This window comes from Grammomys surdaster, unplaced genomic scaffold, assembly GCF_004785775.1.
Source record: "Grammomys surdaster isolate TR1022 unplaced genomic scaffold, NIH_TR_1.0 136, whole genome shotgun sequence".
NCBI lineage: Eukaryota > Metazoa > Chordata > Mammalia > Rodentia > Muridae > Grammomys > Grammomys surdaster.
The window spans coordinates 6,599,457-6,624,951 of NW_021604594.1; the positions used below are offsets into that span (position 1 = coordinate 6,599,457).

Consider the following 25,495-nt stretch of genomic DNA (forward strand, 5'->3'; position numbering starts at 1 on the left):
CTTCTTAAAATATATAAATATACATATTATGTTGGGTAGTTTATTGTTAAAGCAAGAGTCATCTAAAAAGAGGAAACCTCTTTTGAGAAAATGCCCCACCACAGTAGCCTATAGACAAGCCTGTGGGGACATTTTCTTGTGTAATGAAAGAAAAGGTGGCCCTGGAGTATGTAAGAAAGCAAGGCATATATAGGCAGCGCAAAATAGACTCTGGTTGTAGAAAAACAGTAAGAAATAGAAAACACATAGAGCTGAGGAAAGTGAGGGTGGTGGGAAGGAACTGGAGGTGAAGGGATAGAAGTAGAGGTGATGACTTCACAGTAAGATGCTAAGACATGGTGGAAGGTGAGTAGAGGGAAGGATGACTAACTATAATAAGGCTTATAATAGAAGCCTATAATAAGGGCTTCATGAAAAACACTGATAAAAAGCTATACAAAATTGCTAAGACAATTTTACATTCACATTATATTCATATGAGAAATTCTTAATAAATAAATTTTAAGAACTAATATGGACTCTAAGTGACAATATGGACACCGATCTCCATGGATACCCCATAAAATCTTTAGTCTCTGAAAGTTTTATTCTGCCTTTGCCTAGGGAAAGCTAGACATCTCCTCTGACATCACAGGTTTTTCCCACACCACCCTTAAGATTGTGTTGAGCTAAGTAAGAAATTGTTGTATACCAAACAAACCTGGTTGTTTCCTTTATCTCTATACCACTAAACCTTTATGGAAGACATAGAGACAGTTTCTTCCCATGTTCAGACCTTTAGTGTTTATCTTTAACATCTTCAAGCATGCCTCAGAGTATAGACCCTATTCTTCCTGTGATCACCCCAGCTATTATTGACCAACCAAGGTTATGGTACAAGAGTCTACTCTTTCTTTTCTAATGGATATTTCTTGATCTAACTTCTCTGATGCAGGTTTAAAGAGATTGTTTACTCTGCACTATTGTATGCTGATGTTTTCTGATCAATCCTGCTTCCAGCTTTTTCCTATTATTGATATCTATGTCTCATAAGCCTATTACATCCCTGTCTCAGAGAGCCCATGTGAAAACTATCCCAAAGAGTAAGTGATGGTAAGTCAGGCTTCTCTAGAGTAGCAGAACTTATAAAATAAATCTAGATAGGACAGATAGATAGATAGATAGATAGATAGATAGATAGATAGATAGAGGATTTGTTGGAATGACTTACAGGCTGAAGTACAGCCAACAATGGCTGGCTGTGAATGGAAAGTCTAAGAATCCAGTAGTTGCTCAGTCTGCAAGGCTGGATGTCTCTGCTGGTCTTCTGTATATTCTGGAATCCCAAAGACATAAGCTCTAACTCCAGGGAAGGAATGGATCTGCTAATAAGGTGAGGTAAAGCAGGCAAAAACCAAAAGATTCCTTCTTCTACGTCCTCATATAATTTCCAGTAAAAGGCATGCTCCAAATTAAAGGTGTGTCTTCCTGCCTCAAGACCCACCTCAAGATCCAGATCAAAGATGTATGTCTTCCTCCCTCAAAAGTCCAGACTTAAAGTGGATTCACACAAACCAAGCCAAAAAAAACAAATTCTCACAGGCATGCCTTCCGTTTCTGAAGTGTAGTTCATTTAAGATGCAGTCAAGTTAAACAATAGTAACTATCACTCATGGTAAGTTGGATTTAATACTGGTTCCCTTATTACTTGAAGAGTATAGAAGAGCCCATCACAGAACTTTAAAAGGGACTTTGCCTATACTGTTCACTCTCCTTAGGCATAGGAATAAGAATTCTGGAATGAGTTCTAAGGAAAGATTTGTTACTAAGGTTGCAAGGCTCATGGAGAAACTGATGGCCTAAGAAGAAACTCAAACGTCCAAATTACAGTAGCTGACCATGAAAGAAAGCCTAGAAAAGCCTGGGAAAATGGGCATGCTAGAGGAAGTATGAGGACAGAAAAACTTATACTGTTATTTTTTAAAGAGAGGCCAAAATACATTATTTGCCAAGACCATCAGGAAGATACTGGCACACCATCATCTTTAAGGATCCAGCATTGGCTTCTCTCTACAGATTGGGGGATGCTGCATGGAACTTGGCTCTTTGGTGACAGTGATGATGATGATGGGACCTGAGGCAAAAGAGAATGAGTCAACATGTAACCACCAAAGCCAGAGAATCACACTGACAAAATAATTAGCAATGCCAGAATACTAATATAAAAGAAGTTGTGAATATGCTTAATAGCATTCAGTTAACAAGAGTAAAAGAAGAGGAGGAGGAAGAAGAGGAGAAAGAAGAGGAGGAGGAAGAGGAGGAGGAGGAGGAGGAGGAGGAGAAAGGAGAGAGAAATGCAATAAGGATGCCGCTTGATTGACATAAATGAAAGCAATGCTAAGGAGAAAACTCATAGCTCTAAGTGCCTACAAAAAGAAACTGGAGAGAGCATACAGTAGCAACTTGACAGCACACCTGAAAGCTCTAGAACAAAAAGAATACACCCAAGAGGAGTAGATGACAGGAGATAATCAAACTAAAGGCTAAAGCCAACCAAGTAGAAACAAAAAGAACTATACTAAGTATCAACAAAACCAGGAGCAGGTTCTTTGAGAAAATCAACAGGATAGATAAACCCTTAGCCAGACTAACCAGAGGACAAAGAGACAGTATCAAAATTAATAAAATCAGAACTGAAAAGGGAGACATAACAAAAGAAACTGAGGAAATTCAAAAAATCATTAGATTCTACTACAAAAGCCTAGACTAAAAAAAAAAAAAACTGGAAAATCTAGATGAAATGGACAATTTTATAGACAGATACCAGGTACCAAAGTTAAATCAAGAGCAGATAAACCATCTAAACAGTTCCGTAACCCCTAAAGAAATAGCAGCAGTCAGTAAGTCTCTCTACCAAAAAAAAGTCCAGGACCAGATGGTTTTAGTGCATAATTCTATCAGACCTTCAAGGAAGACCTAATACCAATTCTCTTCAAACTATTCCACAAAATAGAAACAGAAGGAACACTACTCAATTCAGTCTATGAAGCTACGATTAGGCTCATACCTAAACCACAAAAAGATACAACAAAGAAAACTTGAGACCAATCTCCCTTATGAATATTGATGCAAAAATACTTAATAAAATTCTCACAAACTGAATCCAAGAACACATCAAAACAATCATCCATCATGATCAAGTAGGCTTTATTCCAGGAATGCAGGGATGGTTCAACATTCGGAAATCCATCAATGTAATCAACTATATAAACAAACTCAAAGGAAAAAAAAACACATGATCATCTCACTAGATGCTGAGAAAGCATTTGACAAAATTCAATATCTCTTCATGGTAAAAGTCTTGGAAAGATCAGGAATTCAAGGCCCCTACTTAAACATAGTAAAAGCAATATATAGCAAGCCAGTAGCTAACATCAAACTAAATGGAGAGAAACTTGAAGCAATCCCACTAAAATCAGGGACTAGACAAGGCTGCCAACTCTCACCCTACCTATTCAATAGAGTACTTGAAGTCCTACCAGAGCAATTAGACAACAAAAGGAAGTCAAAGGGATACAAATAGGAAAGGAAGAAGTCAAAATATCACTATTTGCAAATGATATGATAGTATATTTAAGTGACCCCAAAACTTCCACCAGAGAACTCTTACAGCTGATAAACAACTTCAGCAAAGTGGCTGGATATAAAATCAATTCAAACAAATCAGTAGTCTTCCTCTACTCGAAGGATAAACAGGCTGAGAAAAATATTAGGGAAATGACAGTCTTCACAATAGTCACAAATAATATAACATACTTTGGTATGACTCTAACTAAGCAAGTGAAAGATCTGTATGGCAAGAACTTCAAGTCTCTGAAGAAAGAAATCGAAGAAGATCTCAGAAGATGGAAAGATCTCCCATGCTCATGGATTGGCAGGATTAATATAGTAAAAATGGCCATCTTGCCAAAAGCAATCTACAGATTCAATGCAATCTCCATCAAAATTTCAAATCAATTCTTCATAGAGATAGAAAGAGTAACTTGCAAATTCATTTGGAATAACAAAAAACCCCGGATATCGAGAACTATTCTCAACAATAAAAGACCTTCTGGGGGAATCACCATCCCTGACCTCAAGCTGTACTACAGATCAATACTGATAAAAACTGCATGGTATTGGTACAGAGACAGGCAAGAAGATCAGTAGAATAGAATTGAAGACCCAGAAATGGACCCACACAGCTATGGTCACTTGATCTTTGATAAAGGAGCTAAAACCATCCAGTGGAGAAAGGACAGCATTTTCAACAAATGGTGCTGGTTCAACTGGAGGACATCATGTAGAAGAATACAAATCGATCAATTCTTATCTCCTTGTACAAAGCTCAAGTCCAAGTGGATAAAGGACCTCCACATAAAACCAGATACACTGAAATTAATAGTAGAGGAGGTGGGGAAGAGCCTCGAATACTTGGGCACAGGGGGAAAGTTCCTGAACAGAACACCAATGGCTTATGCTCTAAGATCAAGAATTGACAAATGGGACCTCATAAAGTTGCAAAGCTTCTGTAAGGCAGAGGACACTGTCAAAAGGACAAAATGTCAACCAACAGATTGGGAAAAGATCTTTACCAATCCCACATCCAATAGAGGGCTATTATCCAAAATATACAAAGAACTCAAGAAATTAGACTCCAGACAATCAGATAACCTTAATAAAAATGGGGTACAGAGCTAAACAAAGAATTCTCAAATGAGGAATCTCAAATGGCAGAGAGTCACCTAAAGAAATGTTCAGTATCCTTAGTCATCAAGGAAATGCAAATCAAAACAACCCTGAGATTCCATCTCACACCAATCAGAATGGCTAAGATCAAAAACTCAGGTGATTGCAAATGCTGGTGAGGATGTGGAGAAAGAGGAACACTCCTCCATTGTTGGTGGGATTGCAAGCTGATACAACCACTCTAGAAATCAATCTGGCAGTTCCTCAGAAAATTGGACATAGCATTACCTGAGGACCCAGCTATACCACTCCTGGGCATATACCCAGAAGATGCTCCAACATATAACAAGGACATATGCTCCACTATGTTCATAGCAGCCTTATTTATAATAGCCAGAGCTTCAAAGAACCCAGATGTCCTTCAACAGAGGAATGGTTACAGAAAATGTGGTACATTTACACAATGGAGTATTACTCAGCTATTAAAAACAATGAATTTGTGAAATTCTTAGGTAAATGGATGGAACTAGAAAATATCATCCTGAGTGAGGTAACCCAGTCACAAAAGAACACACATGATATTCACTCACTGATAATTGGATATTAGCCCAAAAGTTCGCAATACCCAAGATACAACTCACAGACCACATGAAGCTCATGAAAAAGGAAGATCAAAGTGTGGGTGCTTCAGTCCTTCTTAGAAGGAATAACAAAATACTCATGGGAACAAATATGGAGTCAGAGTATGGGACAGAAACTGAAGGAGGGGCCGTCTTGAGACTGTTCCACCTGGGTATCCATCCCATGTGCAGTCACCAAAGATAAACACTGATGTGGATACCAGGAAGTGCATGCTGACTGATATAGCTGTCTCCTTAGAGGTCTGCCAGAGCCTAACATATACAGAGGCGGATGCTCACAGCTAACCATTGAGCTGATCATGGGGTTCCCAATGGAGGAGTTAGAAAGAAGACTGATGGAGCTGAAAGGGTTTGCAGACCCATGAGGAGAACAACAATACCAACCAACCAGAGCTCCCAGGGTCTAAACCACCAGCCTGGGAGCACATTGGGAGGGATCTATGGCTCCAGCTGTATATGTAGGGGAGAATGGTCTTATCAGTTACAGGTGGGAGAGGATATCCTTGGTCCTGTGAAAGCTGGATGCCCCACTGTGGGGGAATTCGAGGGCAGGGAGGTGGGAGTGGGTGGATAGGTGGGTGGGGGCACATCCTCTTAGAAGCAGGAGGAGGGCGATGGGATAGGTGGTTTCTGGGTTGGGGGGAATGGAGAAAGGGGATAACATCTGAACTGTAAGTAAAATATCCAATAAAAAAAGAATAAAAAGTGAAAAAAAAAAGAAAAGAAACAGGAGGCTCAAAAGATGGTCAATCCTTTGTTTGAAAAAAGGCTCAAGAATTTTGGCATTGGGTAGAACATCCAGCCCAAAAGAGATCTAACACACTTCATGAAATGGCTCCACTACATCAGGCTGCAGCAGCAAAAAGCCATCCTTTATAAGCAGCTCAAAGTACCTCCTGCCATTAACCAGTTCACCCAGGCTCTGGACAGGCAAATAGCTACTCAGCTGCTTAAGCTTGCCCATAAGTACAGGCCAGAAACAAAGCAAGAGAAGAAGCAAAGGCTACTGGCCCATGCTGAGAAGAAAGCTGCTGGCAAAGGGAATGTCCCAACTAAGAGACCACCTGTCATCCGAGCAGGAGTCAATACAGTCACCACCCAGGTGGAGAACAAGAAGGCTCAGCTGGTGGTGATTGCCCATGATGTAGACCCCACTGAGCTGGTGATTTTCCTACCTGCCTTGTGTTGAAAGATGGGGCTACCTTACTGCATCGTCAAGGGAAAGGCCAGGCTGGGGCTCCTGGTCCACAGGAAAACATGTACCACTGTTGCCTTCACACAGGTTAACCCAGAAGACAAGGGTGTTCTGGCTAAGCTAGTGGAAGCTATTAGGACCAATTATAATGACAGATATGACAAGATCTGCTGCCACTGGGGAAGCAAAGTCCTGGGTCCTAAGTCTATGGCTTGCGTTGTCATGCTGGAAAAGGCAAAGGCTAAATAACTCACCAGTAACCCGGGGTTAAATGTACACTAAGTTTTCTGTACATAAATATAATTACAAAATTTAAAAAAACACAAAAAACCCACAGAAATATTATAAAAATGTGTTTCCATTTTAACCCCAGTTGTGGGATATGGGGCAGGGCTGCTTCAGATTTTTCCTCAGAAGCTGATTATGATTTGTCTCTTGCTCTAGCAGGGATCTTGTCAGCTGCAGATATTTTGTATGATTGTGTGATACTTTGGAATTCTGGGAAGTTTTCAAATGGTATATAAATGCTAGGGCTCAGAGAGGCAGCGTGGGCTGTTGGTTATTGGTTCCTTGTTGTTGGTTGCTATTGGTCATAGTTTGTTAAGTAGTCATACACAAAGAAGAAACAACAACAAGAAGAAATTAGACATCCTGATGGCGAAGATCAAACTTGCCCCAAGGAACTTGACACCCCTAATCAGCAGGAAATCATCTAATGATAATGTTGCCCTCTTTCATATCCCTAACTTTATTCAGAGATCTCTTTCCTTTCCTCTCTATTCTCCCCCCCCCCTTATCTAGTATTAGGGGGTTGAAAGGGTGGGGGAAAGGGTGGAGAAGAGTGGAAGAAAAAAAGAACACACAAAGTATCGAAGACAAGTTACAATTGCCAGAGTGTCCTACTCAAAAGTAGCTTGCCAAAGGGAACAGGAGTTAAATCCAGTCCTTCAGCTTAAAAACCAGTATAAGACCCATCACAGTGAAACCAAGAATGGGACTACCTCACAACCACTTTCCACAAACGAAGTCCAGCACAGTGCACCCTAGTGTGAGACAGGCCCCATGATCTCTATCCAATTCGATACCTATAGGTTCAGCTACTGGAACTACATTAGACAACTAATGAGATTGTTTCCAATATGGGGCCATAGAGAGACTAGCAAAACTCTCACTTACTGGGGAACAGAATATGAATAGTAGCACAAGGCTGTCTTAAAACAGTCTAGGTGACCATGGTTAGACCTTCCATCATACAGGAACCAAAGATCTAGTACCATGCCAGAATTTTCAGACAGAGGCTCTAGAACTAACCTGGCACCAGACATAGACTTGTATCTATTGAGACAGAATGACATTTCAGCCTAGCCTACATCATTGCTGCCTTTAGAGTGGGCCTGGGGCACTCAGGTAACCTGTCTTGGTGCCAGCCTCAGTGGCGAAATATAATCTCCATCACTCATTCCCCAAGCTTATGCAGTAACGCTATCCCCAAGTTAGTTCTTACATTTGGGGTTTCTTACACCTGCCCCACAACCAGGCAGAGACCCACAACCTGGTAAAACAAACTCAACTCATATTTTGACAGGCATCACAACCAGAAATGGCAAGTGTGTAGTACTACTTCAAGACTGGGAGGGTGAAGTTTGTTCTCATCGTGAGATCCAGATGTGACCCATGTTAAGGTCACTCAGTGGCTACAGGACTTCTTTAAGTAGGCTAGAAGAACGACAGGCAACAAGATGCTATTCACTAGACATAGAAGGCAGGAAATCACAGAGCCTAGCCTCCGGATTTAGTGCTAAGATGGCGAGACATCAGTAGTAGGAGTTAAAGTTTCCCCTTCCGTTGTCTGTCTACAGACAGAGGCCCTGAACAACCCCAATCCTGGGGAAAGACAGGTAGCCTCATCTGTTAGATCTCTATTCCAGTCACCTCACCTATGGCTGATTGTCTTTGGCCACCTGTCCAGCTCAGTAATAGGAAGCAGGCCACAGTGTGAGCCTTGGACCTGCCCCAGCACTGTGCTGGTCTTGGTGAAGTGTGGACTCAGACATGTGATGCACTTTGGTTGCATTGGAGGGCAGAGACCCGGTTTAGAAGCCTGGGGTTAGTCCACACACATACAGTGAATACAGCGTCTAGTAGGTTTTTTCTCACTGATCTAACCAAATCCCTGTCCCCCTTCCTCCCCCCCCCCAAAATGTAAAAGAAAAAAGGTATTTATTCTGGGTCACATTTCTTCATGATAAAGGAGGCAATGGGAGATGTTTGGTCTGTGGTACTGTGGTGGTTTGAATATGCTTGGCCCAGGGACTGTCACTATTATGAGGTGTGGCCTTGTTAGAGTAGTTGTGTCATTGTGAGCATGGGTTTTAAGACCCTCATCCTAGCTCCCTGGGAGACAGTCTTCTGTTTGCCTTTGAAATAAGATGTAGAACTCTCAGCTCATCCTGCACCATGCCTGCCTGGATGTTGCCACGCTCCCACCTTGATGATAATGGACTGAAACTCTGAACCTGTAAGCCAGTCCCACTTAAATGTTGTCCTTATAAGAGTTACTTTGGTCATGGTGTCTGTTCACAGCAGTAAAACCCTAACTAAGACAGATACCAAACAGTAATCAGGAAGAAGGGAATATCGGTGCTCATCTTGGATTTTTGTTTTGTTTTGTTTTCCTTTTTCTTTTTTTTTTTAACTCAGTTTGGGTCCACAGACATGAGAGAATGTCACTCACACTCAGGGTATGTCTTCCCACCTCATTTTGGAAACTCCCTCAAAGATACACAGAGAGGTGAGCCTCCCAGGTGAGTCTAATTCCAGTGGAGCTGACATTGAAAATTAAGCATTACACAATCAGAACTGGCAGAATCTTTCTGTGCCTTACAAAGGTCCATGAATATGTATAATATACTGGGTCTATCCTGACCTTTGGGATAGCCTTGTGGGGATGGACTACCCTTTTGTGGAAACCCCAGTCCTATCTAAAATATCATCTACAGATCTAAGACAAACATTGTTTTAGATAGTCCTCTTGCAGTGACAACATACAAACAGTAGGCTTGGAACAAATCTGATCTGATGCTGAAAGAGTGGAAGTCACAAAAAGCTCACAGACACATAAAATAAACAACCTTCTTAGATTTCTGGAAAGATAGGCACCAAAAAAAAAGCCATATGACAAGAACTGGAATAAATACCTAATTTTTCAAATCTCACATGATGTCTTATGCCAACAAGTATCAAGAGCTTTTAGGAAGTTTAACCTTGCCTTATTGCCACAATATATACAATAAACAAGTAAATAAATAAATAAATAAATAAACCAAATATCAACCTATAGGAATCTTGAGCTTCAAGAAGACACAGAGAAATGATTCAACACTCCAACAGAGACATTTAATTGACAGATGGAAGCAATTAAAAAGTCACACACTAATTGAAATTGAAAATGCAATAGGAGGCATCAATAACAGGATCAATCAACAATTGGAATTAGAGGTGGTTCAAGTTATGCATATAGACTTAGTCCACCTATTTTACTTGCCTATACATGGGGATATACATGCTTTCCTTGGGTAAAGAGAGGCTGTGAGTAGAGAAAGTATAAGAAGTCTTGATACCGGGCTGTCTGTGCTGGCTGACTTCCAGTCCTTTTGCTTAAGATGTCCAGGGAAACAAGGGAGAGGTTAACCACTGCCAATCTAGGAGTCCAATTCCGTCATCACCCAATACTTGCTTGTCTATAGAGACATGAATATGGAAGGACTGACTACAGTAGTGCTTGTCAGGAGCCATAATAGGACAAGCTAATAATTAGTAGTTGATCATCCTGAAATGCTTGCCTTGGATTATTATATAATCTGCGACAAGTGTGCCCCATCAGCAAGGCTGTGGCCGGACATACTTTAGGAAAGATCCTGCTATTAATATGCTTTTCCTATTATTATTATTATTATTATTATTATTATTATTAAACATACACAACAATCACTAAGCAATAGCACTCCCTTTGGAGCAGGTCTCTGCAGACCCACGAAGATGTACTGTCTTGTAGTGATGCTATATAGACAAATAGACGACTTCTTAAGTCTTAATGATGATCCTATAAGAATTCCTAAAATTATATCAATGATTATTAAGCTCTTTTATAGTGGGACTGCTATTAAGTCCCTTTCTGATATTCAAAACTGCAATGAAAAGGCTGCCAGTCTCCCAAGTGTCATCAGTTAACAGCACTTAGATAGTAACCAGACTCTCTCCTGCTCAGAGCACATTCCAAGGTGGTTGTAAAACAATTAACCAAAGGTCATTAAAAGGGAACTCACGATTTATTATAGGTGCTAGGACAGAAGAGAAAATATTGCCTGGGTTTATCTATACAAAACTTCACTAATTTCTTAGTTATAGTTTTAAACCTTCAGTGAACCTGTGGAGCTAGACAGGTGATGGATGTTTAGTCAGATAATTACTCCTAATGGATATGCATGTAAACATTATCTGTTGTAAACTTCTATTTCAATTTATGATTTGAATTTTGGTGTGAACTTGTGATGAACTTTGTAACATGTGATCAGGTACTCCGAATGATGTATAAGACAAAGGAACATTCATTAGCGGTCTCTTCACTTCACTTCACTTTCTCTCTCTCACTTCCTCTCTCCCTCTTCTCTCTCCTCTCTCTCCCTTCTTCTTTCTTCCCTGCTTAGATTCTCTTCACTTAGAATTTTTCCTTTGTTAGAATTTTTTACCTTTCCCTACTTTGTCTCTTACCTAGCTTTCATAGGAAACTTTTTACACTTAGTAATAAACTACAATAACTTCCTTATGTGTCTTTTCTTCCTGCGACCTCAAACCAACAGACCTAAGTTAGAGCCTGGCAGTGCCTGCAGGGAGAGTACTAAGGATATTTGCCTAATTCTCTGCTGTCCCTGGGCTGAGGTGTTAAGTGCAAGAAACTGCAGTTTCTGGACAGAGGATACCAGAGGGCAGGTCAGCTACAGTAGCCTAACCCTATTCCTTACCCACTGCCGACCCCCTCGGCTGCCTCAAGAAGAACCGACCACAGGAGAAGAAAGAAGATCACCTTCTCCTCCCACCAAGCCGGGGATAGCTCCCGGCAAATGCTGCAAGGATTTAATCATTAACAATGACAGTGATTTCTAACAGAATGGAATAGTGCTTTGACAAAGTCTCACATGTGCCTTGTGCTCCTTGTGGTGGATCTCTCTCATCCATCTCGCCTCTATTGCAATTAACATGTAGTAACTCAAATATTTTAACAAACCTCAAATAAATCATTAACAGTGGACAAATACCTTGGACATGAAATTAATAAGTGACACACTTAGTGGTCGTCTTGAATGTGTCATGTCTATCAGTTAATGCAATACTTAAAACTTCATGGGAGGGATTAGCATTATTCCTCTTTAAAATATTAGGAAGTGAGTACAGAGTGTGAAGTAACTTGGATGGGTGTCTAGTTTGTGAAGAAATAGAATCCGTGATTCACACTGTGGTTAAATTAGCTACTTTCCCTAGAAAGGCTTTATTTGGGCTTATGGTTGCAGAAGGTTAAGAGTCCATGACGGGAGACTGGAGAAATGGCCAATGAGCAGGAAGTTGAGGGCTCACATCTCCAAACTGTAATCAGGAAGCATAGTGAACTGGGAATGGCATGTAGCTTTTGAAATCTCAGTGCCCTCCCTTAGTGACTTTCTTCAGCAAGGCCACACCCCATAAACCTTCCCAAACAGTGCTACCAACTGGAAACCAGGTATTCAAATCCCCAAGTCTATGAGGCATCACATTCAAGACACCACTTACGCTCCTTGGCCCCACAGACTCATGTTCAAACCATAATGCAAAATGCATTTAGTTCTACTCCAAAAGTCCCCATGTTCTGCCAGGCTCAACACTGTTAAGTCCGAAGTCTTTTCTGAGACTCCAGGAAATCTCTTAATAATAACCACCTGTAAAACAAAAAAGTGAATTATATACCTTCAACATGAATTGGCTTAGAATTTAGGAAGAAGGGAGACATGGGGACATAGTAAGAAAAGACTGAACCAAGGCAAGAACAGGACTCAGAAGACTGAATGTCAAATCTTGTAGCTTCATGTCTAGTGTCAAAGGGCTTAAATTGTTCTATTCCTCCAGCTTTTCTACTTGCAATATACATCTATCTCTTGGAATAGTTCCACTTCCTGTGTACAACTCTCCTTGTCAGACATCCCACAACTCTGCCATCTCCAGCATCGCTGGGACTCTAATGCAATCTAGACGTTACTTCTGCACCGCCACATAATAGTGTCTCAAGGTCTTCCCATAGAGACTCTCCACCACACATTTCCTATCTCAGGGGCTCTCTGAAACTCCTGGTAGACAACACTGCCAAGTTCAATTGCCAGTTAGGGATGTTTTCTGGATCCCTGGATGACATTCCAGCATCCTTTGCCTGTTAGTGTTAGACAGGAACAAGAAACACCTTATGCTCTTTCGTGTAAGAGACGCTTAGCTGGGAAGGGGTCTTGTCTGAAGGTGCTCTTCCCTTTATTCCAGTGTAAATCAGGTCTCTCTTTAATTTCCTTATCTCTTTCATGCAGCCTTTGATGCAACATTAAATTACATTTTTTTCTTCAAAGTATACATTTTATATGTCTTTCTTTTTTGCTTGTTTGTTCTGTCTTTTTTTTTTTTTTTTTTTTTTTTTTGAGACAGGGTCTCTCCAAAGCCCTGGCTGTCCTGGAACTTGATCTGTAGACTAGGCTGGCCTCAAACTCACAAGATCCTCCTGTCTCTGCCTCCCAGGTGCTAGGAATAAAAGCATGCTGCTCTCTTCTTAATCACGCCTAATCTGCCGGGCGGTGGTGGCGCATGCCTTTAATCCCAGCACTTGGGAGGCCGAGGCAGACGGATTTCTGAGGCCTGGTCTACAGAGTGAGTTCCAGGACAGCCAGGGCTACACAGAGAAACCCTGTCTCGAAAAAAACAACAAAAAAAAAAATCACGCCTAATCTGTCATCTCCAGCTGACCCCTGTCAATTACCCCAGCAAAGCAAAGGTTTCACAGTAGTGAAGCTGGTCTCTTGTTAATCACAGCTATTTCTTCAGCCCTGATGACCAACATCTTAGGTAACACATGAATTAGGATGGCTAGTCTCAGTTGCCAACTTGACTTGAGAGTACTGAGTTAGCCAGAGCCAGGCTGACTTCATGATAGGCTACAAACTGGCAGTTTGAAAGACTAGGCCTAAGTTTTTCTATTTCCCAGAACTAGAAAAGTCCAAACCAAGTCAATTCCAGATAAAACCACCCTCCATGGGCAGCCAGTCAGAAAGCTGCCCCACTACCTAGCCTGAGCCAAGTATAGTTTATCAGCATAAATCCCCCAAATCCCCCAGAGCTTTAACCAATCACAAAGGCACTCATATCCCTCGAGATAGAGCCAATTAATCAAGGGAAAGAAGGTCAAAGTTACCCCCTCCCACCCTAGCAGGCTTTACATTGACCCTGCAAAGTCCACACCTCTGTCTTCCATCCCAGTGTATGGTAGACCCCTGCATGCAGGCTCTCTGCAGAATAAACACTCTTTTCTGTTGCATACTATTTGAGTCTGGAGTATCATTAGTCTGCACCTTCTCCATCGATAGCAAGTTGGTCTGTCCTGTCGCTGTGAGTATTGAACTCAACTTCTTGAGGATTCTAACACAGACTGAAAAACAGCACCTCTCCAGGAGCCTTCCAGGAATCCCAACACCAGACAGGACTACAGAGACTGCAGTCTCATGGACTGAGCAACAACAGAATTCTTGCCTCTTCCACTGTGAGGAAGTTGTCCTTGGACGATTTTGGTGGTTTAAGTAAGTATGCCCCCATAGACTTTTGTGTTTTAATGCTTGGTCCATAGGGAGTGACACTATTAGGAGATATGACTTAGTTAGAGGAATCGTGTCATCGTGGGGTGCACTTTGAGGTCTCCTATGCTCAAGCTATGCCCAGTGTGACACACAATCTCCTTGAGGCCTGCAGATCAAGATGTAGAACTCTCAACTCCTTCTCGAGCACCATGTCTGCCAGTGCCACCATTTTTCCCGTCATGATGATAATGGACTAAACCTCTGAAACTGTAAACCAGCCCCAATAAATCTTTTCCTTTATAAGAGTTGCCATGGTCATGGCATTTCTTCACAGCAATAAAAACCCAAGACAATTATCCAGACCATATCCTGTAAGCCAGCCCGATATATCCCTTACTATATATTCATTCTATCAAAACTGTTCTTTTAGAAACTCTAATGCAAGGTGAGGACCAGCTCTAGAATTTTATTATTCCCTTTACTTTGTTGTTGCTGCTGCTGCTTCCCTCCCCTCCCCTCCCCTCCCTTCCCTTCCCCTTCCCTCTCTTTCCCTCCTCTCCCTCCTTCCCTTCCTTTCTTCCTTCCTTCATGACAGGGGCTCATTATGTAATTCTGGATGTCCCGGAACTCACAGTGCCACTCTCGGCCTCGCAAGTACTTGGAGTAAAGGCAGGCACCACTATGTTGGGCCTCCAATTTACTTCTCATTATCATTACATCATAATCAGATAGTCTTTCATTCACTTGAATTTAAAATCTTGGAAGTTAATAGATGCTAAACATTTTGCCACTTTCCCCCCCTAAACAGACTTTTGGCAAAGCTTTTGTCAAAAGTCTGAAAGGGATCTCTACTCTTTTTAGTATCTTCAGGCAAGGTATATATAGTAAGCCTCTGTGGTAGAGTAGTTTCCTAGTATGTATCTTAGCGTTAACCTTTAACACTGCAAAAAATTGCTATGTGACTACTAAGAGCTACTTTTTATAGTTTTAGAAGATGAGTAGTTTTAGAATAAGATGCATGCCTCAAAAGCCTAGCTCACAGAGGTTTCTCTACTGTGACCGCCTACTCGCACGAACTACAATTCCCGTCATGCATCGCGGCCTCTTTGGCAAACTACTTATTTCCGTGCGCGCTGCCAGAGCATGCTGGATTTTGTAGTCCACTAGGACTTAGTATTTTCTTTTCTCATGTTCTTCGAGGGGGGGAGGAGGAGGAGCGGTGTTACTAGCTGGATAGCTTTGACTCTGGTAATACTATACGGTATTATCACTAAGAGTATAACATACCTGTCAATTCACTATCAGTTTTTTACGATGTTCTCGCGCTGCCCTCACCCGGGAAAGGGAACTGACGCACTTCCGGTGTAATGGCGGCGCGGTGGAGCTTTAGGTAATTACGGAACTCTGAAGACTCGGGATAGACCAGGAGCCAGAGTTGGGGCGGCGGGTTGCTAGGTCGCGTGGAGAGGGCAGGGGCTTGCGAGTGGGCGTTTGACCAATGGGCCTTGCTTTCCTCACGTGGCTGCGCCTCTCTACCGGCGGCCCGCGAGGTGCAGCATGTGCGGGCTGGGCCTAGCGCCGGTGGCGGGGCGTGCGCGTCTGGGCCTTGGTCTGGGTTATCATGGGTGAACACTTCTCCTGGGAGCTCCCTGGGTTCTGTCCCCAGTCGGCTTCCCAGGACCCAGGGCTGGCATTAATAAACTGCTTTTGCCTCATTCCAGCTTAATATCCCAGTGGCCAATTCTATTACATTTTCATTTATGGTTCGTTTTCATTGAGTTGACTGAACCCCTGTCATGTTTAGTCCTAGTGTTCCATGTTTCGCATCTTCTGTGTTTGCGTCTCGTAGTTAATCTTAACTCTAAGAGCCTCTACCATTTGTAACTTCCAAACATGGGTTTGCAGTCCCTGCCTTTTGCGAGCTGCTGGCCCTACAATACACTTTCACAAACAGCAATGTACCAGCTGTTTCCACTTGCTCTAAATGCAAGACTTTTTTTTGATACATTGTAGCCACTAACTCATTTTTTTGAAGTACGGGGAGAATAATTTGGGGGAAAGATATTGTAGAAACATTAAGTGAGTCCCAGTAAGCCATTGGAGAGGTGGCTCAGTGGTTAAGAGCATTTGCTACCACTTTAGAGGGATCTTGGTTCAGATCCAAGCACCCACAAGATGGATCACAACAAATTGTAAACTCACTTTCAGGGGACAGGATACCAGCTTGCTGATAGCCATTTGTACCAGCAACTTGAATTGTGCGTATATGTATATGAAAGCAAAAAGATCCATATATGTAAAAATGAGCTGCCTTTTCTGTTTAATTGCTCTATATTTAAACTGCGTTTTGGTTTTTGTTTTTCCAGACAGTTTCTCTGGGTAGTCTTGGCTGTCTTGGAACTCACTCCTTAGAGCAGGCTGGCCTCAAACTTCCCAAGTGCTGAGGTTAAAGGCATGTGCCATCACTGCCCAGCTTAGACTGGATATTTTCCACCTAGTTGATTCCTAGTTGTTCATGATTGGCCAAGCCAGAGTCAGTCTGGGAGTAGACCAGTTCCAGAAAGAAGTGATTATTGCTAATACATCAGATTGAACTAATGTCTTTGAGGGCTGTTCTGTCAGATTTTCCTTGTTTTCCCTGTAAGTATAAAATTACTGCAGGCACCCTAGCCAGCTTGAATGTGGTGAGCAAGACCCTACTTCCCAATTCCCTGTGTCTTGCTAAAAACTGTTAGATTACATTCCTAAAGCTAGCCCCCAAGATCTGTTCCCTTATCTAACCTGTAAAGATCCAACTATCAAAGTATTGAAGTCCAGCAATCCAAAGCCTCTCTTGGGTGACCTAATTAACATGCCTAATTTAAATAAAATATCTCATCCTAACACCCTCCTCCCACCCCATAAACTGTCATTTTCCTACATGCATACCTGTCTCTATCCAGACAGTCCTTTGTTCCCTTGGAACAAATATCCCACCCTTTTACCCTCTCCCTTGTTCCCTTCCCCTTCCCCCTCATCCTCTGTGTCTTGGTTTTGTCTCCTATTCTCTGCCCTTGTCCTTCTGGAGCAACTAAATCTTTGTGCAGAGAACATGGTCTTGGGGTGTCTTGAGCCACTTTGAGGTTCCCTACAATTTCTAACATGGACGGCTGATAGAGCGCAGAGGCCTCTAGGATAGATTTCAGTAAACTCTTGGGCTTGTTGTCACTTTTCCTTACGTCTCCCTCGTGAACATGGGATAAGACAGTTGAATGCTTACCTCAGCACAAACTTTGAAAACAATTTTTAAAAAGATAGCACATGGGCAGGGGAGTGGATTCAAGCAAGCCTTTGCCTGTTGTCCTATATTAGTAAATCCCAGTGAACAGAAAAGAAAGTGTGGAGCACCCCTTTTTAGGAAAAGTTTCAGTGATTAAAGAATGAATAACTTAGTAAGCAAGACTGAGAATTAGCTGTTTTTAATCTATCTTTGAGCCTAACTCAGTAGTGGCTTAAGCCAGGCAAAGTTCAGTACTTCCTCCCTGCAAATTTATCCCGTGGGTACTCTGCATCACTTTACGAGATAGGTTCCTTCTCGACCTTGTGGTAGGTGGTGTGCTTGGTGTCTAGAGGCTACCTGGTAAGTTTCTCTTATGGAGAGATTTCCTTTAAGCCAGAATATGCTCAGAAGAAAAAACAAACAAAACCAAACCTCTAATACTAAGAAAGGTCTTTTCAAGCCAGTCTGTGCAAGTTAACAGACTTGGTTGACAAAGCTGAGGACCAGATTTGACTTGGAGGAGGGGAAGCCACAAAGTAAGAAGTAAAGATAAAGGCCTATGCTACATTGCTGTGTTTGTATCATTCAGGTCCAGTTACCTCTTGTAATACCTGAAAGGGCACAGCATCTACTACTAGTGCTGCCTTGATGCACATAATGACAGACAGCTTGGTGGCTCCAAGAGTAAGGGGTAGAGGAGTCCTTCCTCTTTATATGATGTCAGAATAACTTGACTTCTCTTTGGATCTAAGATAATCTAAAGCTACCCTTTCCTTATAAAACTTAATTTTAGATTTTGACCTTGTTAAGTTTTGAGCTCGTTAAGTATCTGTTTCTCTCTCTCTCTCTCTCTCTCTCTCTCTCTCTCTCTCTCTCTCTCTGTGTGTGTGTGTGTGTGTGTGTGTGTGTGTGTGTGTGTGTGTGTGTTACTGTCAATGATTGAAAATTTCAGAGATCTGCTGTATCCATAAAAGGCCTTTAATGATTTAGCTTCATGGGTCTCTTAGGGTCCATGTCGTTTATGTTCATTTTCTATATGCTTCCTTTACCCGGATGACTTGAAGTCATTGTTTATTTATTTGTTAGTTTTAAATATTTTTGAGCCTGTATGTATGTGGGTCCCTTTCCAGAATGACCTTTTCTTCTTTCTGTATGGATATAATTCCTGCTTGTCCTTCAGGACTTGGCATTAGTACCTCCTGTTTTTTGTACACTCAGCAAAAGTGTGTTTGTAGCATAGCTATAACATCTAGACATTTCTCCACCTTAAGGTTAAGAACATTCACTTTTTGATGTCTTGTGTGTATGTGATGTAAATATTACCTCCCTATCCAAAGCCACTGTTTTTATCAGAAAGACTGTATGCAGTGGCCTCATCATTTTGAGGTCCTGTATTGTGTATTTCTTTCAGTTGTTACAGTCTCAAAGAGTCTCTTCTGCACAAATACAAGCTTGAACAAATGAAGAAAGATTTGGTACATGATTAGAAGCACTGAAGTATTTTGTTGAAAGGCATGTATTATGATGAGGATGATAGTCTTTTTAAATTAATGTTTTCTTTGGTCTTTGTTATGAAAATGGATAGAAGTCTGTATTTAAATCAGTAGATCAAGAGAAACTGTAATGACACCATTTGCTCAGTGAATGAGGTGCAGGACTACTGAATAAAATTAAGCCCCATTCCCAGGCACTGAAGCCATGAGCCAAGGATATATGGGAAAGTAAGCTAAGAGATAGGCTTAGGAGAATGAATCTAAGTTCCATGAGTCGGGATAGTAACAAGGAAGATGCCCCTTAGGCTTTGTTCTGTTCAGTAGCAGGACTGCTATTGAGAAATTTTTTCTGTTAAAAATATATTGTAAAGTAAAACATAGTAGAAACAGACCTAGAGACAAAGGTTTCTGTTTTAAAAATGTTTAAGGACATTTGGAAAGTAGGGGATAATCCTAAACATGTTCTAATGGGATATGTGTTTAATTTCAAAGCCTGATTTCCCCAGGGGCAGCTTTACAGATACTTAAAATGATCCTTTTGCCCTCCATAAGTGGAAAGCCAAGTTTAATATGCAAAGGGAACTTATACTTCATAAATTGTTACAGATAGTGCTAAAAGTCTTAGAAAACTTGTCAAACCCACTCTGCCTCTGGAGTGAAGCTGAAGTGGTTTTATTATTATCTTCTCTAAATGGAAACTCCCACCAGCCTCTTGTATACAGAGAATGAGTAAAACAGCAAATTTGTTTCTTCTACTAAGAAGAAGAATAAAATAAGGACTTGACTGACTGGGAATGAAGAAAAAATGCCACTTGCGAACATTTACAGGAAACAAGCTAGAGGGAAAGCTGGCTTGGGAAGGAAATGAGGCCAATTTGCACAGCCTTCATTTGGAAGGCCATCAGAGCCCACATGGAGGTCTCCGCTCAGACTGCAGCTCCATAGAGAGGCATGGGCTAGATTGGAATAACAGCCAACATTGCAGGGGTGGAGGTGCTCTTCAGAGAATATAGCAAGGTGAAAGTCAGTCTTAGTCATTTGTTCTTGCAAGATGTATGTGTCTAAAGCTTCCAGTGTTATAGTAATGAACAGAATGAAGAATCCATGAGCAAAAAGTTAAAGTATAACTTAGAGGCAAGAGCAGGAGGCGGAGGAAGAGCTGAGAGGTGATGTATAAACTGAGGACTAAGGACTTGGAAGGACAGAGGGATGGCTCAGCAGGACCAGGCATGTAGAATGTCTGGTCACAACAGGGAGTTCTTTCTGGATTTGCAACAGGTCACTTCATAACCTTGATCAGTGCTGAGAAAGTAGAGATGGAAAGCCAAGTTCAGTGGGGAAGAGGAGTGTAGTGAAGTTAAGAATAAGGGATATCAGGTTTAGAACTATCAACCATCTTTGCAGTGTAGGGATGCAGCAAGCAGGACCAGAGGACAGGATAGAAGGAATTTGTCCATAAGTGTCATAATTTATTTTTAAATAGACTGTAAATAAGTTCAACATGTAGATTTTAATTATTTAGAACTAAACTGGGAACTAGTACTATAAATCTAGAACTGGATGGCTAGTATTTTGAAACAAAAATGATCAGATTCCAGTTCTTACAGATAATATGTTTTGGTAAACATTCAGAAGCCAACAATTGTTTTTTTAAAGTGAAGTGATCGTATCATATACTCTTTAATAGTGGACTGGCTTCATGATATAAGAAATGAAGGCAGATAATAACTTCCTCTTAGTTGATAATGTATAGTGCTTATGAAAATTAGTTTTTAGTTTTTTTCTCTAATCGTCTGCATGTTACTGTCTTAAGGTATCTTTGAATTCTAAACTTGAAGCTTTTCTTTATACAGAGAACCAGAGGCCAGAAGAGTGATCAAATGTTTGTAGCAAATGTTTCTCTTAGAAACAGGTAGTATCCTGAGCTATCAACACAGCTTCTCCCTTGTATGGGAACGTGGGGATTCAATTCAAATGGGGACACAGAGCATGAGATTCGTTAGTAACTCAGAAGCAAACCTAGGCCTGCGTGTCTTATATATGCTTACATCAGACTTGTTTTGACATTTTTTTATATTTTAAGAAAGGAATAGAATATTTATTAAGCATTTTCTCTTTGAGGTCCAGGTAAACATTTTCTAATCAAGCACATTAATATTTCAAGAAGCACACAGACTCAAGATGGAATATGCCATGTTTTGGTGTTAAATGATTTACCATATATCTAACAAAACCTTTTGTGTTTTCAGAGAGTTTTGAGATTTAAGATTACAGATAATTGTCAACCTGTAGCTGTACCTGGTGATTCTTCCACAAAGCACCATAAGTATATGATGACCTAAAATTGTGATTCTAAGATGAAATAATTTCCTTTCTTGGCATATCATAGGATAAGTCTCTCACAAATGTTTATGTGTGCACATATGTGTGTGCATGTGTGCGTTACTGTGGCCAGTCTTCCTCTCATTTTCTGCTTGGCAAGGGAAAGGATGTTCCTGAGTCTCTGTCATACTGCCTTCCATTTTGACATTTAGAACTAAAGATTCTTCTTAAATTTTGAATATTGTTTAATATCACCATTTTCCCATCAGACAACTTGGATTTTTTTTAAAGCCTGTTAAGCCTGTTGCTAGTCTGTAGAACACAGAAGCTCAGACTATTAGCAAGTTTTGTGTCATGTATTTTCAGTGAGTACTCTGATGTGGATTAAACACACCCAGGAACCAATGGTGCTAAAAGTGATGTGTCAAGAGGAAAATGCAGTCAGGCCATCGGAGTGTTGCTTCATGTTTAGAAGGTTTCATTTAATCAACAGATACATAATTTCATAGGTTTTGGCTCACAGTTTGAAGTATGTCATACAAATGCTACTACATATTAGGTTTCTGGTGCTTGCTGGAACAGGAAAATAACCATCGTTGTAAAGTCCTATTCTCTGGAGTACTGCATCTTCTGTTATAAAATACCCTCTTTACTCACAGAAGCAGGTGTGCTTTTGCTAAGTTGCTTATTTGTGACAGGAGGAGAAGTTTAATAATTCATCACAAAGTCCATATAGTGGTGTTGGGAAGAGCAGCCGCAGCTTTCAGTTTTATATAAACTGCTCTCACTGCAGGAATCTCCAGTTAGTCTATTTGCTGACCTCTCCGAGCCTTCCTTGAGGCATGTTCTCTATACATCTGGACAGTGAGAGGAGCTTGTGTGCTTGTCTGAACTACAGCAGCCCTCTACAGTGTTACCAGCTTTGCTCTTTACATTTTTGAGACATGGAAATGTAAAAGACTGTCTGGAAGTGTCTGATGTTATTTGCTCTGTGTTGAAAGTTATAAACAGAAAGGATAACACCAAACAGAAAGAAAACTCATTAAGTTTAAATAAATAAGCATTTTGAAGGGAAGTACATAAAGAATTGCAATTAGTGTGGACAGGCGAGAAGCTAGACTTAAGAAGTCAGTAGAATCACAGGAAAGTTCTTTGGCACAGTGGAGGCAAGTGATTCACTTGCTTATACTATCTGCATAGTGTATTCTAGGTATGCTGATCAAGTAAGAAATCCTTATTGAAGATTAGAAAGAAATATTCTTAGTAACATCATAGTCTTTTGATCTGGCACTGCAGGGAGTAGGCCAGTTTGGGGATAAGAATATTTTCTAAATTTTCCAGCTTGTATTTCCCAATGTGGCATTTGTTTACTAATGCTGGCATTTTCATTGAGGGGGTGCTTTTAGATGATTTGGGCAGCAGGTAAGTCTAGCTTTAAATTTTAGGTATGCTTTTTAAAAACTAACTGTACATTAAACTAACTGTAATGAAAGAATTTTAACTAACTGTAATTAAAGAATTTTTTTCAACACTGTAGTTTAACATAGTTCTCTGTTAAATTTCAGCATGTTATGACCATATTGCTAAGACACCTCATACCTTGATTGCAAGATACAGATAAAACAAGTTGGAAGTGAGCTAACTGAAAACTTGTTCCTGCTGACTAGCTTTCTGAGACCTAGAACATATCCTGGTTGCTGGGGGAGGAAAGGTAGCAAATGCTCAGATGAGAACCTTACAGGCTTGAGTACCAACCTGCCAGGCAGGATGGGGACACTTGTGCAATAGTGACCCTTCCAGTGTGCTCTCGGATTGGTCTGGAAGCCTGCTCCACAGGAGGAGACTCCTGAATGAAAGTGCAAACCCAGTCAGATACTTGGCTGGCGAAGTCATAAGCCTTAGTGGGGAACTAACTGTTTAGTTAAGCCAATAGTGTCAGACTACCCTCTCAATATGTATACCTGTAGACAAATCCTACTGTCTTAGGGAAACTGTTCTGTGACGAAACATCATGACCAAAAACAACTTCAAGGAGTTTATTTGGCTAACATATCCTGAATCACACTCCATTAATGGAAACCAAGGCAGGAACTCAAACAGGGCAGGAACCTGGAGGCTGGAGCTGATATAGGGGCCATGGAGGGGTGCTACTTACTGCCTTGCTTCTCATGGCATGCTCAGCCTGCTTTTTTTTTTTTTTTTTTTTTTGTAGACCCAAGGACTATCAGCCTAGGGATGGCACAATCTATAATGAGTTGGGCCTTCCTAGTCACTAATTAGGAAAACGCCCTACATGCTTGCCTACAGCCTGATCTTATGGAGACAGGTTCTCAATTGAGTTTCTCTTCTCAGATGACACTAGTGTTAACTTGACATAAAAAGTGGACAGGACACTGCTCTTGGTTTTAATGAGAAAGACATGTACAGTGAATAGGGGGCAAAAGCAGAGCTTCTAAAGGTGCTGAGCCCCAGATAACACATTTGTAAATCCTCTCTAAGGCTCAGACATCACAGAAGAGAAGGCAGAAAGAGTGGAAGAGCTGGGAGATAGGTAGAAGGACCATGAAATGCTGTTTCCTTCATGTAACACAGCTTAGGCTAGGTTTCCAGTTGTATATAGTCGTCTTAGTACTAACTACATTCTTTGTACTCCCTGTATATTCTTTCATTTTCCTATATTTCATTTTATCTTTGTGAATTGATTTCCTCATACCATAAACTATAATTATAAAAATTTTGATTGACAGTTCTAAGTGTATGTAACTACTAATTCTGCACTTAATAGAAATTAAAATACATTCAGTGGAAGGCTATTAGAGGACATTGGCAGCTGGGGAGATAGCTTAGTTAGTAAAGCACTTGCCTAGCAAACATAAGGACCTGGGTTTGATTCCTGGGCATGGTGGCTCCTTTTTGTAATCCCAGTGTGGAGGAGACAGATAGAGACAGATTTCTGGGATTCACAGGCGAGCCAGCCTTCCCTGCTTAGCAATTCCCATACAGTGAGAGACTAAAAGAAAGATGGACAATGGCTGAGGAAAGACGCCAGAGGTTGTCTTGTGATCTCCACAGGCACATGTGAATACATGCACATATGCACACAGAAGAAGACATTTAGTGCAGATTTAGGTTTATTCAGAACCTAATGGTTCTTTAAATGTGCATATATTTCTGAAGCCCTATGCCTTTAGTAAAGCAGGCTAAGACATCTCAGTTTATCAAATTATCTTTCCATATGGAATATATTTCAAAAGATTGTTTCTGTACAAACATATAGTATTTATATGACTGATATGCAAAAATTGGGTGTCTTTTTTTGGTTTCTCTTATATACAATACTTGATGTTGTAAATATAAGTTTCCCTTGCTGAAGCATTTGAATCTAGTGTAATAAGAGCTGTTTATAAATTATCTCTGGTCCCTGTCAGAATAAGCCTGCTATTTATTCTCTTGCTTTTGTAGTTTTACTAATACGTTTTAAGTACACTTCCTTTTGTGTAACTATTTAAAGATTTCACTTTAAAAATTCAATTATATCTACTTTTACTAATTGAGGAAAATTAAGTGGTTAGGTGCCTGCTATTTAGAAGGAACATGCCATTATTGCACATGATCATTGTTAACAAGCTTGTGTTATTGTGTTTTAGGTGACGTGTGGAGACAGAAAAAAAAAAACTGTCAAGGAACTCAGACCATTGAGTACGTGTCACTTGAATGAACCTGAAGAATCTGGTCATTCTTGGGTCAGCTGACAGCAGAAAATGAAAAGTAGTGTGGCACACATGAAAGTAAGTGTTGGAAACTTGAAGATGTAAGCTCCTAGTCAGTTAATGCCTGTGCTTTAACCAGAAGTGCTTTCACAGAATCTCATGCATACTCTGACACCACAACACAGTTTCAACAAAGTGGACCAGGTGGGAATAATGTGGAGTAAAGGGACAGTTGAGAAAGCATGCTGGATATCCCCTCTTTGTGTGTGTGTGTGTGTGTGTGTGTGTGTGTGTGTGTGTGTGTGTGTGTGT

The 25,495-nt window shown here is 40.8% G+C and overlaps 1 protein-coding gene and 1 pseudogene across 2 annotated transcripts in view; both read left to right on the plus strand.

Moving 5' to 3' along the window:
* Positions 1–6,792, plus strand: part of LOC114617425 — a 30,377-nt pseudogene extending 23,585 nt beyond the window's left edge.
* Positions 6,793–15,574: 8,782 nt separating this feature from the next.
* The window catches only part of Cwc22 (CWC22 spliceosome associated protein homolog), a 46,927-nt gene continuing 37,006 nt past the window's right edge, over positions 15,575–25,495 (plus strand). For both annotated transcript variants that reach the window (XM_028762893.1, XM_028762894.1), the window contains exons 1-2: positions 15,575–15,789; positions 25,121–25,261. In XM_028762893.1, coding sequence (XP_028618726.1) covers positions 25,235–25,261 — 27 coding nt within the window. In that variant the 5' untranslated portion in view covers positions 15,575–15,789; positions 25,121–25,234. The remainder of the gene's footprint in view (positions 15,790–25,120; positions 25,262–25,495) is intronic.